The sequence below is a fragment of the Alosa sapidissima genome, chromosome 6 (assembly GCF_018492685.1).
Source record: "Alosa sapidissima isolate fAloSap1 chromosome 6, fAloSap1.pri, whole genome shotgun sequence".
NCBI classification, from domain to species: domain Eukaryota; kingdom Metazoa; phylum Chordata; class Actinopteri; order Clupeiformes; family Clupeidae; genus Alosa; species Alosa sapidissima.
The window spans coordinates 38570583-38583150 of NC_055962.1; the positions used below are offsets into that span (position 1 = coordinate 38570583).

General features: G+C 45.2%; 1 protein-coding gene across 4 annotated transcripts in view; it reads left to right on the plus strand.

Moving 5' to 3' along the window:
- The window catches only part of kcnk2b (potassium channel, subfamily K, member 2b), a 69626-nt gene that overhangs the window by 33281 nt on the left and 23777 nt on the right, over positions 1-12568 (plus strand). For 2 of the 4 annotated variants that reach the window (XM_042095774.1, XM_042095777.1), the window contains exon 4: positions 12196-12407. In XM_042095774.1, the coding sequence (XP_041951708.1) occupies positions 12196-12407 (212 nt within the window). The remainder of the gene's footprint in view (positions 1-12195; positions 12408-12568) is intronic. The other 2 variants (XM_042095775.1, XM_042095776.1) reach the window with 1 other exon arrangement.

A 12568-nucleotide genomic window follows, 5' to 3' on the forward strand; every position in this document is an offset into this window, starting at 1 on the left:
TTGCGGCAACGTCTGAGAAAGTTGTGAAAAGTAAACAAATATGTCGGATGACATCGGTAATGGCTGCTGAATCTGTTGAAATGTGATTTGTGTGACATTATTTTTCTTAGATTTGTAGATTTGTAACGAGAAATAAATGTTTTACCATCTGATTATACCATCGTTGTAACCATTAATAGCGTCTGGTCTGATATGTACTGTCCGTCAAACTAATTTCTACCGTTAACCTGCTAGCTTCCGTAAGCTAATTTAGTTTAACGTCCGGCTTTTGCTAACGTCATACTGTAGTGTTAACCAAAGATTCTAGAGTGCTACGCTCATTCTTAAAAGATGCATTCAATCCAAAGTCATGTCTAGTGTGACAGCTCGCACCTGTCTTCCATTTCGAACAGAGCCACAGAGTACTGCTTTACAATTAGGTGTGTTAACAAACCATATACGTAAGGGATAATGTATAGAACGCCGGTCATTGTCGGGAAATAGGTCCCGACAGGGCGGACCGGACTTGTTCCGCCATGAAGGGACCTATTTCCCGACAATGACCGGGCGTTCTATACATTATCCCGCTTATTACACGATTACCCACTAAAGCAATCAACACCGGCAACAAAATATTGATTTAACAATAATTTTAATGATTGAAAGGTGATTGTCGCTTCCACGCAAAAAGAAGGGGGGGGGGGGGGTTGCTAAATAGGCCGTTAAATAGCCTAATGGCAACGTTCGAAAGAACACCCTATTTATTATTGAAGTTGAACTGAACATTGCCATTTATAGTAAAATGGGACAATGAGAATGGGATTTCTTTGGGGATGTTGATGTTTCTTTCTTCATCTGCTTCTTGGCGGGGCTCTGTCATTGACACACCTGAGAAAACAACCGCTGTTAGCCTGATGTTTAAAATGTCAACTCAGTTAGGCTATGTAAGGCTATGTAGTTATGGCTCACCGGATTTGCTGCCATTGCCGGGATGAGAGGAGAGGACTTTGCTCCACTTTTCTCTCTCTGTCAGTGATGGAGTCCAGTAGCTCCTCAGACTCCCCTCACATCTGTGCCCAGTCACAGACATTATTTCGCGACTCTCCAGACCAGCCTGAGACAGGAGTTGGACAGCTGTGCTGCGCAGGCTATGGTTTGTATATTTTCGGGAGAGACCTGCTGCCTGGCTGATTTGGGGTAACATTTGCCCAAGGTAATTATGACCCATGGGTTCCCGAGAGTACCATACAGCTTCTTGGTTTAGAATCAGCTGGTCCTTTTTGAGAGGGTGCAGGTAGAAAGATGTGGCGTCAGGGGGGCAAAGGGAGCGATACTTTTTAAAGCTGGCCACGGGGCAGTTTGGGTTGTTGGGCAGGTTGGGTTGTTGGGCAGGTTGGGTTGTCAGGCTCCGCCAAGATGCATCCCCGGTAATTTGCTCTGCACCGGTCTTTGGCATCTTGCTCACGGTCTTTGTGATTTTTTGTCGCAGCGTTGTATGCGAGAGTGATATATTCGTTGCCATTCTCGTCTTTCTTTAGAAGGAAAGAGTCTTGAGTGAGGTCCCGATTGCCCTCTCTGCCTCGTCTTGCCAGATGTAGCTGTACATCAAACCACACCTTCCTGACGAGTCCACGAGCTGTGTTGGGAGAGAGCACATCTGGGTGGCTGAGCAGCAGTTGTAGGTCTTTCGTCGAGATGGGGGGGGGGGGGGGGGGGGGTGATGCTGGCTGACGTCTTTGCCCTTTTTCCGTAGATCTTTAACTACAGATTTGAAAACATCGTTGCTTGATTTGAACGTGGCATTATATCATTATATCAAGGGTTGTGAAATGTGGAGATATCCCTGCCCTAATTGCCATGTAACTCGCAATTGAGTAGGTCTTTCCGTTGGCATTTTGCACCGATGGATAAAAAGAACGTAGCACCTGATTGAGACTCTGCATTATAATCAGCAAAGTCTACCGACATTTTTTCCCCACTAACCAGTCTTTGAAAACTGACATGGCCCATACCGTGGTCCGTTTGGTATTGATTTCATGTCGGTTCTCTCATAGACATGGTCTCATGGTCTCTGTCTCTGTCGTCCAGATGTTTGTGTCGTTTCACTTCTTTGCCTTCCTCTGTGTTGTTTTCTTTTCTTAACTGGTGAAGACAACTCAGCCTTCATCCAAGAATCGAAATCTGGGTAATCTCCAAGAATATTAAAACTAATATTAAACTCATCCATTGCGCCGGATGTATTGGAAGTTTGTCTGTTACAAAGTATCTGCAGGTCAAGTCGCGTAGCTTAGCAACGGAGTATTCTAAAGTGATAAGTGGCCGGACTACTTGCGCAGTAATATGAAAGACGTGAAATAGAAGCACAAAGCCCATTTTCCTTGACAGCGGTCTGTTATACTTAGCAACGGTCTGTTATTCAGAATTAGCAGACCGCTGAATGTTGGGAAGGCCCATTCAAGTGAATGGAGCATTCAGCAGCATTATGAAGAGCCGTGTAATAAAAGGTTTTATTAAATGGTTAGTTAGCTATTTACTATCATTAGACAATATTAGTAAATTATAAGTAGTTTATAAGTAATTTAAAAACATATTAATAAACCGTTTTCAATGTATTACTAATTGTTAAGTTATATATTCAGAAGCCATCAGATAACAGTTTACTTACAAATAGTGCATAAGACACTCAAAATATATTGTATGCACTGTGTAATTCATGCACAGCATACATGTTTATTAATGGTAAGCTTATAGATGTCAAAACCCCCATATAAACTTAAACGTATAGTTTATCATTTAGATTAGATTTATTACATTTTTCTTATTTTCTTTCTTAGTTTGTTAGTTGTTCTGCAGCTCCCCAATCTAAAGTGAGTTCTGACTCAGTTGACCAAAGCAAACAGACTCGACTACCTCGTACGTAACGTTGGGTTCCCGTAAGAAGAATGTTTAGCATGTCCGGTTGTAGGGAAGCTAACGCACCGTAGGGAGATAACCTTATTGTTTGGATAAGAAGCTCAGTCCAGCCAGCACAGAAATTCATGAACAAAGCTATGTAGCCTACAATACTATTTACTATATGTTAAGGTAAAGCATTGCATAGAGGCAAGTAAACCTAATGTAAAACAGCACTAACGATAATCATTTCAGAGGTTTTCGATGGATTGACCGTATAGGTCGAAAAAGTGGAAAGAAGATCTAGGCTATAACTTTTTTGTTTTGTTTTACTGTGTTTGAACATGATCATGTCTGGTAGTTTCAACATTAACACGACTTGATATCACTTGTGAGGATGATATTAATAATAATACATAAATAAATATTTAACTTTGATTACTTTGAAGGCGAAGGAAGTGTAAGAAGAATTTCTGTGTGAACCATCTACCATATGTAACACAGTCTCACTCCCTACTCGTCAAAGGTCTGACGCATGGTACCTTTTGCGTTGTTTTCCGACGTGGGGGTCCGTCAGATAGACATTCATGTTAATCCCTCATCGTCAAATATAGACGAAAGGAAATAAATGTCCATCAAAGGTGATGCCGTCACGTTAGACTAATGATTTGTTTGAAATGATCTAAAAACAAAAATCGCAGAACATCAGAGCCATAGGCTAATTATGATCTTGCATAATTTTATTCAGCTTTGGTGTAGGTAACGTAAGGTAAAGTAATAATAATAATAAATATAGCCGCAAGCGGCAATGGTGGGCCCGAGCACCTGCGGGCCGCAACCCGTGACATTTCAGAATCCAACAAAGCACAGACGTGGTGCGCTTCTGAAATGTACATATTTGATGTGTGTGCTAATCTGATTAATCTGATGCATCTGATGGTGATATCCAACAGACGTGGAAAAAACACATTCCTTATCTTGCCAATTGGTGGCGCTATGTAAGGCATGTTAATAAGACATTTGAATTTCATCATCATGATATCTAATTTTGTGTAAAATTTCAGATAAATCAGTCAAAGCATTTTTGGCACATTTCTTGCTTGGCCAGATGGTGGCGCTATGCTAGGCATGTGAATTACACATGTGAATATCATCACAATAATGATATCCAATATTTTGTAAAGTTTCAGATCAATCAGTTAAGGCATTGTCCATTTCTGGCACATTTCCTGCTTGGCCAGGTGGTGGCGCTATGTCAGGCAGGCCCATTGGGTGTCTGGATATCATCATAATCATAATATCTATTAACCTTCAGACCATTCATTCAATGCACTGTGATTTATGACACATTTCTGGTTTTTGTGGTGAGATATTAAAATCATATCAAATATATAACTTATGCCTAGATTCGAACTCAGAAATGCCTGAAAGTTGCAGACCTGTTCTGGAAATACGTGCATTAACCCACTCGACTGTCAGACAACGCTATCTGCTTCGAGTAGGACTGAGGAGTGTACTGTACTGTACTGTGTACTGAGGACTGTACAGTCCTACCTAATAGGCCTACTCGAAGCAGATAGCGTTGTCTGACAGTCGAGTGGGTTAATGCACGTATTTCCAGAACAGGTCTGCAACTTTCAGGCATTTCTGAGTTTGAATCTAGGCAGGAGCAGAGCCTATTAAAATGAGCGCATACGGGGAGTAAAACGACTGTTACGCGCTGTAACAACTGTAGGCTACAATGGTCGCAATACAGAAATATGCACGTGTTAGTTTAGTTAGAGATTATTGTTATTATTATTATTATTACTTTACCTTACGTTACCTACACCAAAGCTGAATAAAATTATGCAAGATCAAAGTAACCTAAGGTAGCCTAAGGTACTTTTGGCACCTGTTCCAAAAGCAGTCCACATTTCCTCTGGTTTGCACCTGTACCAAAAGCAGTCCACATTTCCTCTGGTTTGCACCTGTACCAAAAGCAGTCCAAATTTCCTCTGGTTTGATCTTTCTAAACATGGCTACAGCCAGGACAACATCTGTGTCAACGGTGCAAATAATCACTTCCTGTAATCCCTTCTTAACGGCATCTGAAACGTGTGTGTCTGCTTCTTCATGAGTTCATGGAGCAATACTGGCTAAGTCCCAGTGTGCAGGAGAGAAGAGTAACACATGTCATTTAATTCCCTTCCCTCTCTTCTCTCTTGTTGTGCCTTTTAGACTATCAGGCAAGTAGACATCCCAGATAATATCAAGTCGATTTGCATTTTTAAGCTGTGATTTTGCATATGGCACAAACATTGTCTGCGTAGTCCTGGAAGGATCTGTACTAGGGTTCAGCATCTGGGCCACAGCTGCACCATCAAGGAGCGCCACGTCAACCACAGCAGCACCACATCAACACCACATCAACCACAGCAGCACCACATCAACACCACATCAACCACAGCAGCACCACATCAACACCACATCAACCACAGCAGCACCACATCAACCACAGCAGTACCACATCAACACCACATCAACCACAGCAGCACCACATCAACACCACATCAACCACAGCAGCACCACATCAACCACAGCAGCACCACATCAACCACATCAACATCACATCAACCACATCAACACCACATCAACCACAGCAGCACCACATCAACCACATCAACACCACATCAACCACAGCAGCACCACATCAATCCCAGCAGCACCACATCAACCACATCAAAATTTCTAAATTTCACATACTGTGACGTGGGAATGGATGTTCGGAATCGTTAGTGGAATCGTTAACGTGTGTACGTGTGTTGTGTGTACGGTGTGTGTGTGTGTGTGTGTAATAGAGAGCTGATGAGGTGAGCTCAGTGCTGGACTATTGTAGTGTGTGTGTGTACGGTGTGTGTGTACGATGTATGTGTGAGTACAGTGTGTTTGTGTGTGTGTGTGTGTGTGAGTATGTGTGTGTATGTGTGTGAGTATGTGTGTGTGTGTGAGTATGTATGTGTGTGTGTGTGTGTACGGTGTGTGTGTGTGTACAGTGTGTGTGTGCAGTAGAGAGCAGATGAGGTGAGCTCAGTGCTGGACTATTGTAGTGTGTGTGTGTGTGTGTATGTGTACGGTGTGTGTGTGTAATAGAGAGCAGATGAGGTCAGCTCAGTGCTGGACTATTGTAGTGTGTGTGTACAATGTATGTGTGAGTACAGTGTGTTTGTGTGTGTGTGTGTGTGAGTATGTGTGTGTGTGTGTGTGAGTATGTGTGTGTGTGTGTGAGTATGTATGTGTGTGTGTGTGTGTGTGTACGGTGTGTGTGTGTGTACAGTGTGTGTGTGTGTGCAGTAGAGAGCAGATGAGGTGAGCTCAGTGCTGGACTATTGTAGTGTGTGTGTGCGCGTATGGTGTGTGTGTGTAATAGAGAGCAGATGAGGTCAGCTCAGTGCTGGACTATTGTAGTGTGTGTGTGTGCGTATGGTGTGTGTGTGTGTGTACGGTGTGTGTGTGTGTGTAGTAGAGAGCAGATGAGGTGAGATCAGTGCTGGACTATTGTAGTGTGTGTGTGTGTGTGTACGATGTATGTGTGAGTACAGTGTGTTTGTGTGTGTGTGTGAGTATGTGTGTGTGTGTGTGTGAGTATGTGTGTGTGTGTGTACGGTGTGTGTGTGTACAGTGTGTGTGTGCAGTAGAGAGCAGATGAGGTGAGCTCAGTGCTGGACAATTGTAGTGTGTGTGTGTGTGTACGATGTATGTGTGTGTACAGTGTGTTTGTGTGTGTGTGTGTGTGAGTATGTATGTGTGTGTGTGTGTGTGTACGGTGTGTGTGTGTGTGTACAGTGTGTGTGTGTGTGCAGTAGAGAGCAGATGAGGTCAGCTCAGTGCTGGACTATTGTAGTGTGTGTGTGTGCGTATGGTTTGTGTGTGTGTGTACGGTGTGTGTGTGTGTGCAGTAGAGAGCAGATGAGGTGAGCTCAGTGCTGGACTATTGTAGTGTGTGTGTGTGTACGGTGTGTTGTGTGTACGGTGTGTGTGTACGGTGTGTGTGTGTGTGTGTGTAGTAGAGAGCAGATGAGGTGAGCTCAGTGTTGGACTATTGTAGTGTGTGTGTGTGCGTATGGTGTGTGTGCGTATGGTGTGTGTGTAATAGAGAGCAGATGAGGTGAGCTCAGTGCTGGACTATTGTAGTGTGTGTGTGTACGGTGTGTGTGTGTGTGTGTGTGCAGTAGAGAGCAGATGAGGTGTGTGTGTGTGTAATAGAGAGCAGATGAGGTGAGCTCAGTGCTGGACTATTGTAGTGTGTGTGTGTGTGCGTATGGTGTGTGTGTGTGTGGACGGTGTGTGTGTGTGTGAGGTGAGCTCAGTGCTGGACTATTATAGTGTGTGTATGTGCGTATGGTGTGTGTGTGTGTGCGTGCGTATGGTGTGTGTGTGTGCATATGGTGTGTGTGTGTGTGGACGGTGTGTGTGTGTGAGGTGAGCTCAGTGCTGGACTATTGTAGTGAATATTGCTGCTGCAGTATCTTCATTATTTATGAAAACACCCACATTTCACAGCAGCTGGGAAACCGCTAGTACAGTGTGTATCTGTGTGTGTGTGTGTGTGTGTGTTTGCTGAGGTGTGTGGTTTCGCCTTCATTTTCTTTGTCCTTGTCTGCATACACAGACAACATAAAAGAACTCTGCAGTGGTTTGAGCTGTGTAGTGAGTTTCCCTCCACTTGGGTGGATTTTGACGAGGGCCATCTGGGAATCGAGGCTTTTCTAGTCGTTCTTTGTTCTCAGTCTGTGTACGTGTGTATGTGGGGTGTTATTCTTAGTGTGTGTGTGTTTGTCTGCAGTGTTGTTGATGTTCCAATGTGTGTGTGTGTGTGTGTCTGTGTGGTATTTTCTGGTACTAAAGCACAAAGCCAGTGGGGGGGTCTGAGAGATTTGGTACTGAGACACATCACAGATGGGCTCTGATGCGGCCCTGATATGGCTCTGATGTGGCCCTGATATGGCTCTGATGCGGCCCTGATATGACTCTGATGCGGCCCTGATGTGGCTCTGATGCGGCCCTGATGTGGCTCTGATGTGGCCCTGATATGGCCCTAATGTGGCCCTGATATGGCTCTGATGTGGCCCTGATATGACTCTGATGCGGCCCTGATGTGGCTCTGATGTGGCCCTGATATGACTCTGATGCGGCCCTGATATGGCTCTGATGTGGCCCTGATATGGCTCTGATGCGGCCCTAATGCTGCCCTGATATGGCTCTGATGTGGCCCTGATATGGCTCTTATCCGGCCCTGTGTGTGTGTGTGTGTGTGTGTGTGTGTGTGTGTGTGTGTGTGTGTGTGTGTGTGCAGGCGCGCCTGCAGGTGTACGTCCGTACGCACTGTGCGTACAATCAGGCTCAACAACGAGAGAAAATTTCCCTGTGTGTGTGTGTGTAATGTGTATTCACACCAAATTGGCCCACCATACCTTCCCAACTATGCACAGTATCCCATTAGCTGCCACCAGGCTATTTACAATTTTCACAAAGACGTCAAGCACAAAACAAGGTAACTTTAGCCTGTATAGGGCTGTATGAATAGGTCATAGTAGACGTTGTTGTTGTATTATTGCATGTGGATGTTGTTATGCTATGCAGTTATGGTTGAAATAATAGCCCATCAGCGCATCTCTAGTGTGTGTGCCTCTCTCTCGCTCAGAGGGAGGGAGAGGCTGAGGGTCGATCCAGCATGGATTCTAAACTCTGTGGTGGATAGGATCTACAATTAGGTGTTAACAATACTACTACCCTAGGTCAAAGTACTCCCAAGTGCTATTGCGCCACACATTGTAGTTCTCCTGTTTATTCGCTTGGAAAATTGCCACGTTTCATGTTGCGTGGCTGTAGACATTTCTATCAACTACTCGTGCAACTGTATTTAAGTCGGGAAAACGTGGATGTTTTTGATTACTTCTACGGCTAGTTACGGCAAAGCCCGCTAGCATAGCAACATGCTAACACAGTCCAGCCGCGCACCAGAGCGTTTAAGTGGACGTACCGACACGGGAGAGGTATGACTCAACTCGTGACAGCTAAGGTAAGAACATATATTACTACTGACATTGGGTGGATTGTTCCTTTAAACAAGCCCTGGCCAGTGGCCGCATCTACAAACAACTGGCGAAAACCCATGACCCCGTACCGCAACCATCATCGGGCAATGAAGACTCACCTGTGGATTTTGACAACTACTATTCAGGAAATCATTGGATACTAAGCTACTCCAAGAAAGAACTTACTTTTCCTGCTCCGGAGATCCAGCGAAGTGGAGTAAGGTGGTATCCATCCTAACCGGAGTTTTCTTCCGAAACGGAATATTCCGCGCACGAAACAACAACGGGAAAGAGTTTGGATTACAACTCCTGAAATACGTGACGCGAATTCTTAAAAAGTTTCCCTTGAGTGATACACATCTAATGGAGCCTACACCGGCTTCCCTCACTTCCTGGAAACAGCTGATCTCTGTGAGAGACGTCATCCCTTAGCAGAAGGACAGCAGACGAACGGCACAAACCCCAAAAGACAGTAAGCAGAGACAAACTGTCATACCTATGGCAGCACCGCAGGTCTAAAGCCATTGTGCCCCTCCCCCCGCCTACTGCCAATGACACCACTGACGTTTATAAGTACTATATGCCAACCAGGCCCGACTCAAACGCTGACCACGCCCCCTTGGTCCACAAGCATAGATACAGTCACCCCAGATTATTACCCATCTACTGCTAATTTCACTTTTGAAGAAGTAGATAAAGTTATTTCCCACCTGCCAAATAACAGAGCCAGTGGATACGATGGGGTGACATACGAGACCATCAAAGCCAGAAAACCCCAGTCCACCCAAATACTAACGTATTTATTTAACACCTGCCTGATTAATGCTAAGGTGCCAGGATCACGGAAGGGGGCCCTCATCCATAGAGTACCTAAGAAAGACAACATTCCAAACGACCCATCCACATGGAGGGACATTTCTCTCCTTCCCACCATTTACTAAATATTTATGAAATGTCTGCTTGCCCGCATCCTCCCATGGCTTGTAGACACAGGCATCCTCTCACCCAAACAAAAAGCCTATATAGACAGACAGGGTATGAACGAGCATGTGTTCTGCCTTAAAACTGGAGTGGATGATTTTAAACACGAATCATGTAAACTTTATACTGTATTCCTGGATTTTAGAGATGCCTTTGGAACACTATCACACAAAATGATGCTGAGTGCACTGGAGGAGATCCATCTACCCCAGCCCTTTGTAGACATCATAACGGATGTATATAGGGGATCCTTTCTGCAGGTGATCTGTGGACACCAACTCAGCCCATTCCTCTCCAGGTTGGGATTAAAACAGGCTGCCCCTGGAGTGCGGTGAACTTCATCCTTGCCATTAACCAGTGGCTCAAGTGGCTCTGTCAGTGCGCACCACCTCATACCAGATCCCCAAACCCTGTTCAGGGGTATGCAGACGACGTAGAGATTTCCTCCAGTGATGAGGGCGTCATACATAATATGTTGGCCAGAACAGACTAATTTCTTCGCTGGTCAAAACTGGAGGTAAAACACACAAAGTGTGCAGCACTATATGAGCGACGCAGCGGTGGCAACCGCTGGTATAAAGCCAAATCGGACAAACCCCCCTCCTTCACCATCATGGGGCAGCCCATCAGAGTCTACGCACGCCACGAGTCATACACCTATCTTGGCCATAACATCAACATTGCAGGGGAGTGGGGGGAGCAGGTACAGGAGCTATGCCATGCCTATAAGAACAGGATCGACCTAATCGACTCCTCCCCCCTCCCTGTAGTCATGAAACTGGACGCTATCAGAGAGGTGGCCCTGGCAAAGGTACAACACCTCTTTGCAAACGTCCACATCCCGCAAAATGTCCTACGCGACATGAACAATAAAACCGTCCAGGCTGTCAGAAAATGGCTGGGGCTGAACTCTCACTCTACCGGGACCTCATCTTCCTCTCACACAAAGAGGGGGGGCTGGGTGTCCCAAACGTGGAATGGGTATACACTGCCACCAGGCTGACACACATCATCTGCATGCTCAACAATGACGATGCCACTGTCAGAGAGCTAGCCAGAGCTTCCCTCCTGCTGGACCTCAGGAAGAGGAAGGTCCCTCTGGCCAAACCAGACCAGGACAGCTTCCTAGGCTTTAGGAGGAAAAGCAGCGGGAAACTGGACACACAAGCTGCAGGCTTTGGAGTCCGATCAGACTGGCCGGACCTAAATGATCTGTGCAACAGAATGTCCGTCAAACTGGAATGGACACAACACAACTCACACACAGCACCACAAGCATCTGATGCAGTTGTCACAGACTCATCTGTAACAGCAGAGGCTACTGTATATCAAAACGAGGCACAACACACACTACCGAATACAAGAGCAAGGAGATTCCTTCTTAACATAAAACAAACAGACACCAAACAACACTGGACTGGACTCAGAATGCAGGGAAAGTTGGCATGCCTACACTTTGCCGACCACTCTGTTTCACACTCCATGTTCACAAATGCCGCTGTTGGGGAGGACATCCTCTGTTTCACTGTCAAAGCCAGACTACAGGTGCTACCCACCAAATACAACTTTGCATTATGGTACCCTGCAATCCACCATCCACACTGTATAATGCACTCAGACTCTGACCATCACCTCGAATCAGTTGCCCATATTGTCTGTACTATGTACAAAGGACTTTATACTGCACGCCACGACCGGATTGTTAACCTTATTGCTAACACTGTTAAGGATGTACTTCCAGATAATGTGACCATGTACAAACATTCACGTATTATGCCAGAATGGTTTAACAGCTCCACTGATGTGTTTTGTAACATCCCTAACACCCCTGATGTTGTGTTTTTAGACCGAGACAGAAGGGAAGTACTTGTACTTGAAATAGGATGTGTATACGATCTCTACATGGATATGGCTTTTAATGACAAAATCATGAAGTACCAACCCATACGGACAAAACTATGTGACCTAGGCTATCAGTGCAAGCTAGTGGTGTTGATCTTTGGCAGCTTGGGGCATGTCTACAAACTTGTTTCCAGTGGGTTAAGGCTGGCAGGGCTCTCCAGCAGAAAAACAAAACAGCTAGCAAAGTGTTGCTCCATATCTGCAGTTATAGGCAGCCTTGCAGTATGGCGCAGGAGATGATTTTTGTACCCCTGAACACCATTGAGTGACAAAGCCCTATCTTATCTCTTGAAATATTAGAATCCTGTCTGTTGTAATATGATTTGTGGATTTAAATAAAGAATTCAAATGTGTGTATCTGCAGGGTTTGGGAACATTTCCCCACACACGGAGGGCGGGCGGATCTTCTGCATTATCTACGCTCTGCTGGGCATTCCGCTCTTCGGCTTCCTGCTCGCCGGCGTTGGGGACCAGCTGGGCACCATCTTCGGCAAATGCATCACCAGGGTGGAGAAGATGATCGTGGTGAGTGTGTGTGTGTGTGTGTGCATCACCAGGGTGGAGAAGATGATCGTGGTGAGTGTGTGTGTGTGTGTGTGTGGATCACCAGGGTGTCTGTAACTCATCATCACGGCTCGTCTGTAACTCGTCATCAGTGTGTGAAATATTCTTCCTATTAATCCATTTGTTTGCATATTCAGCTGCAGTTTGTTTGTTTGCTTGTTTGTTTGTTTGTT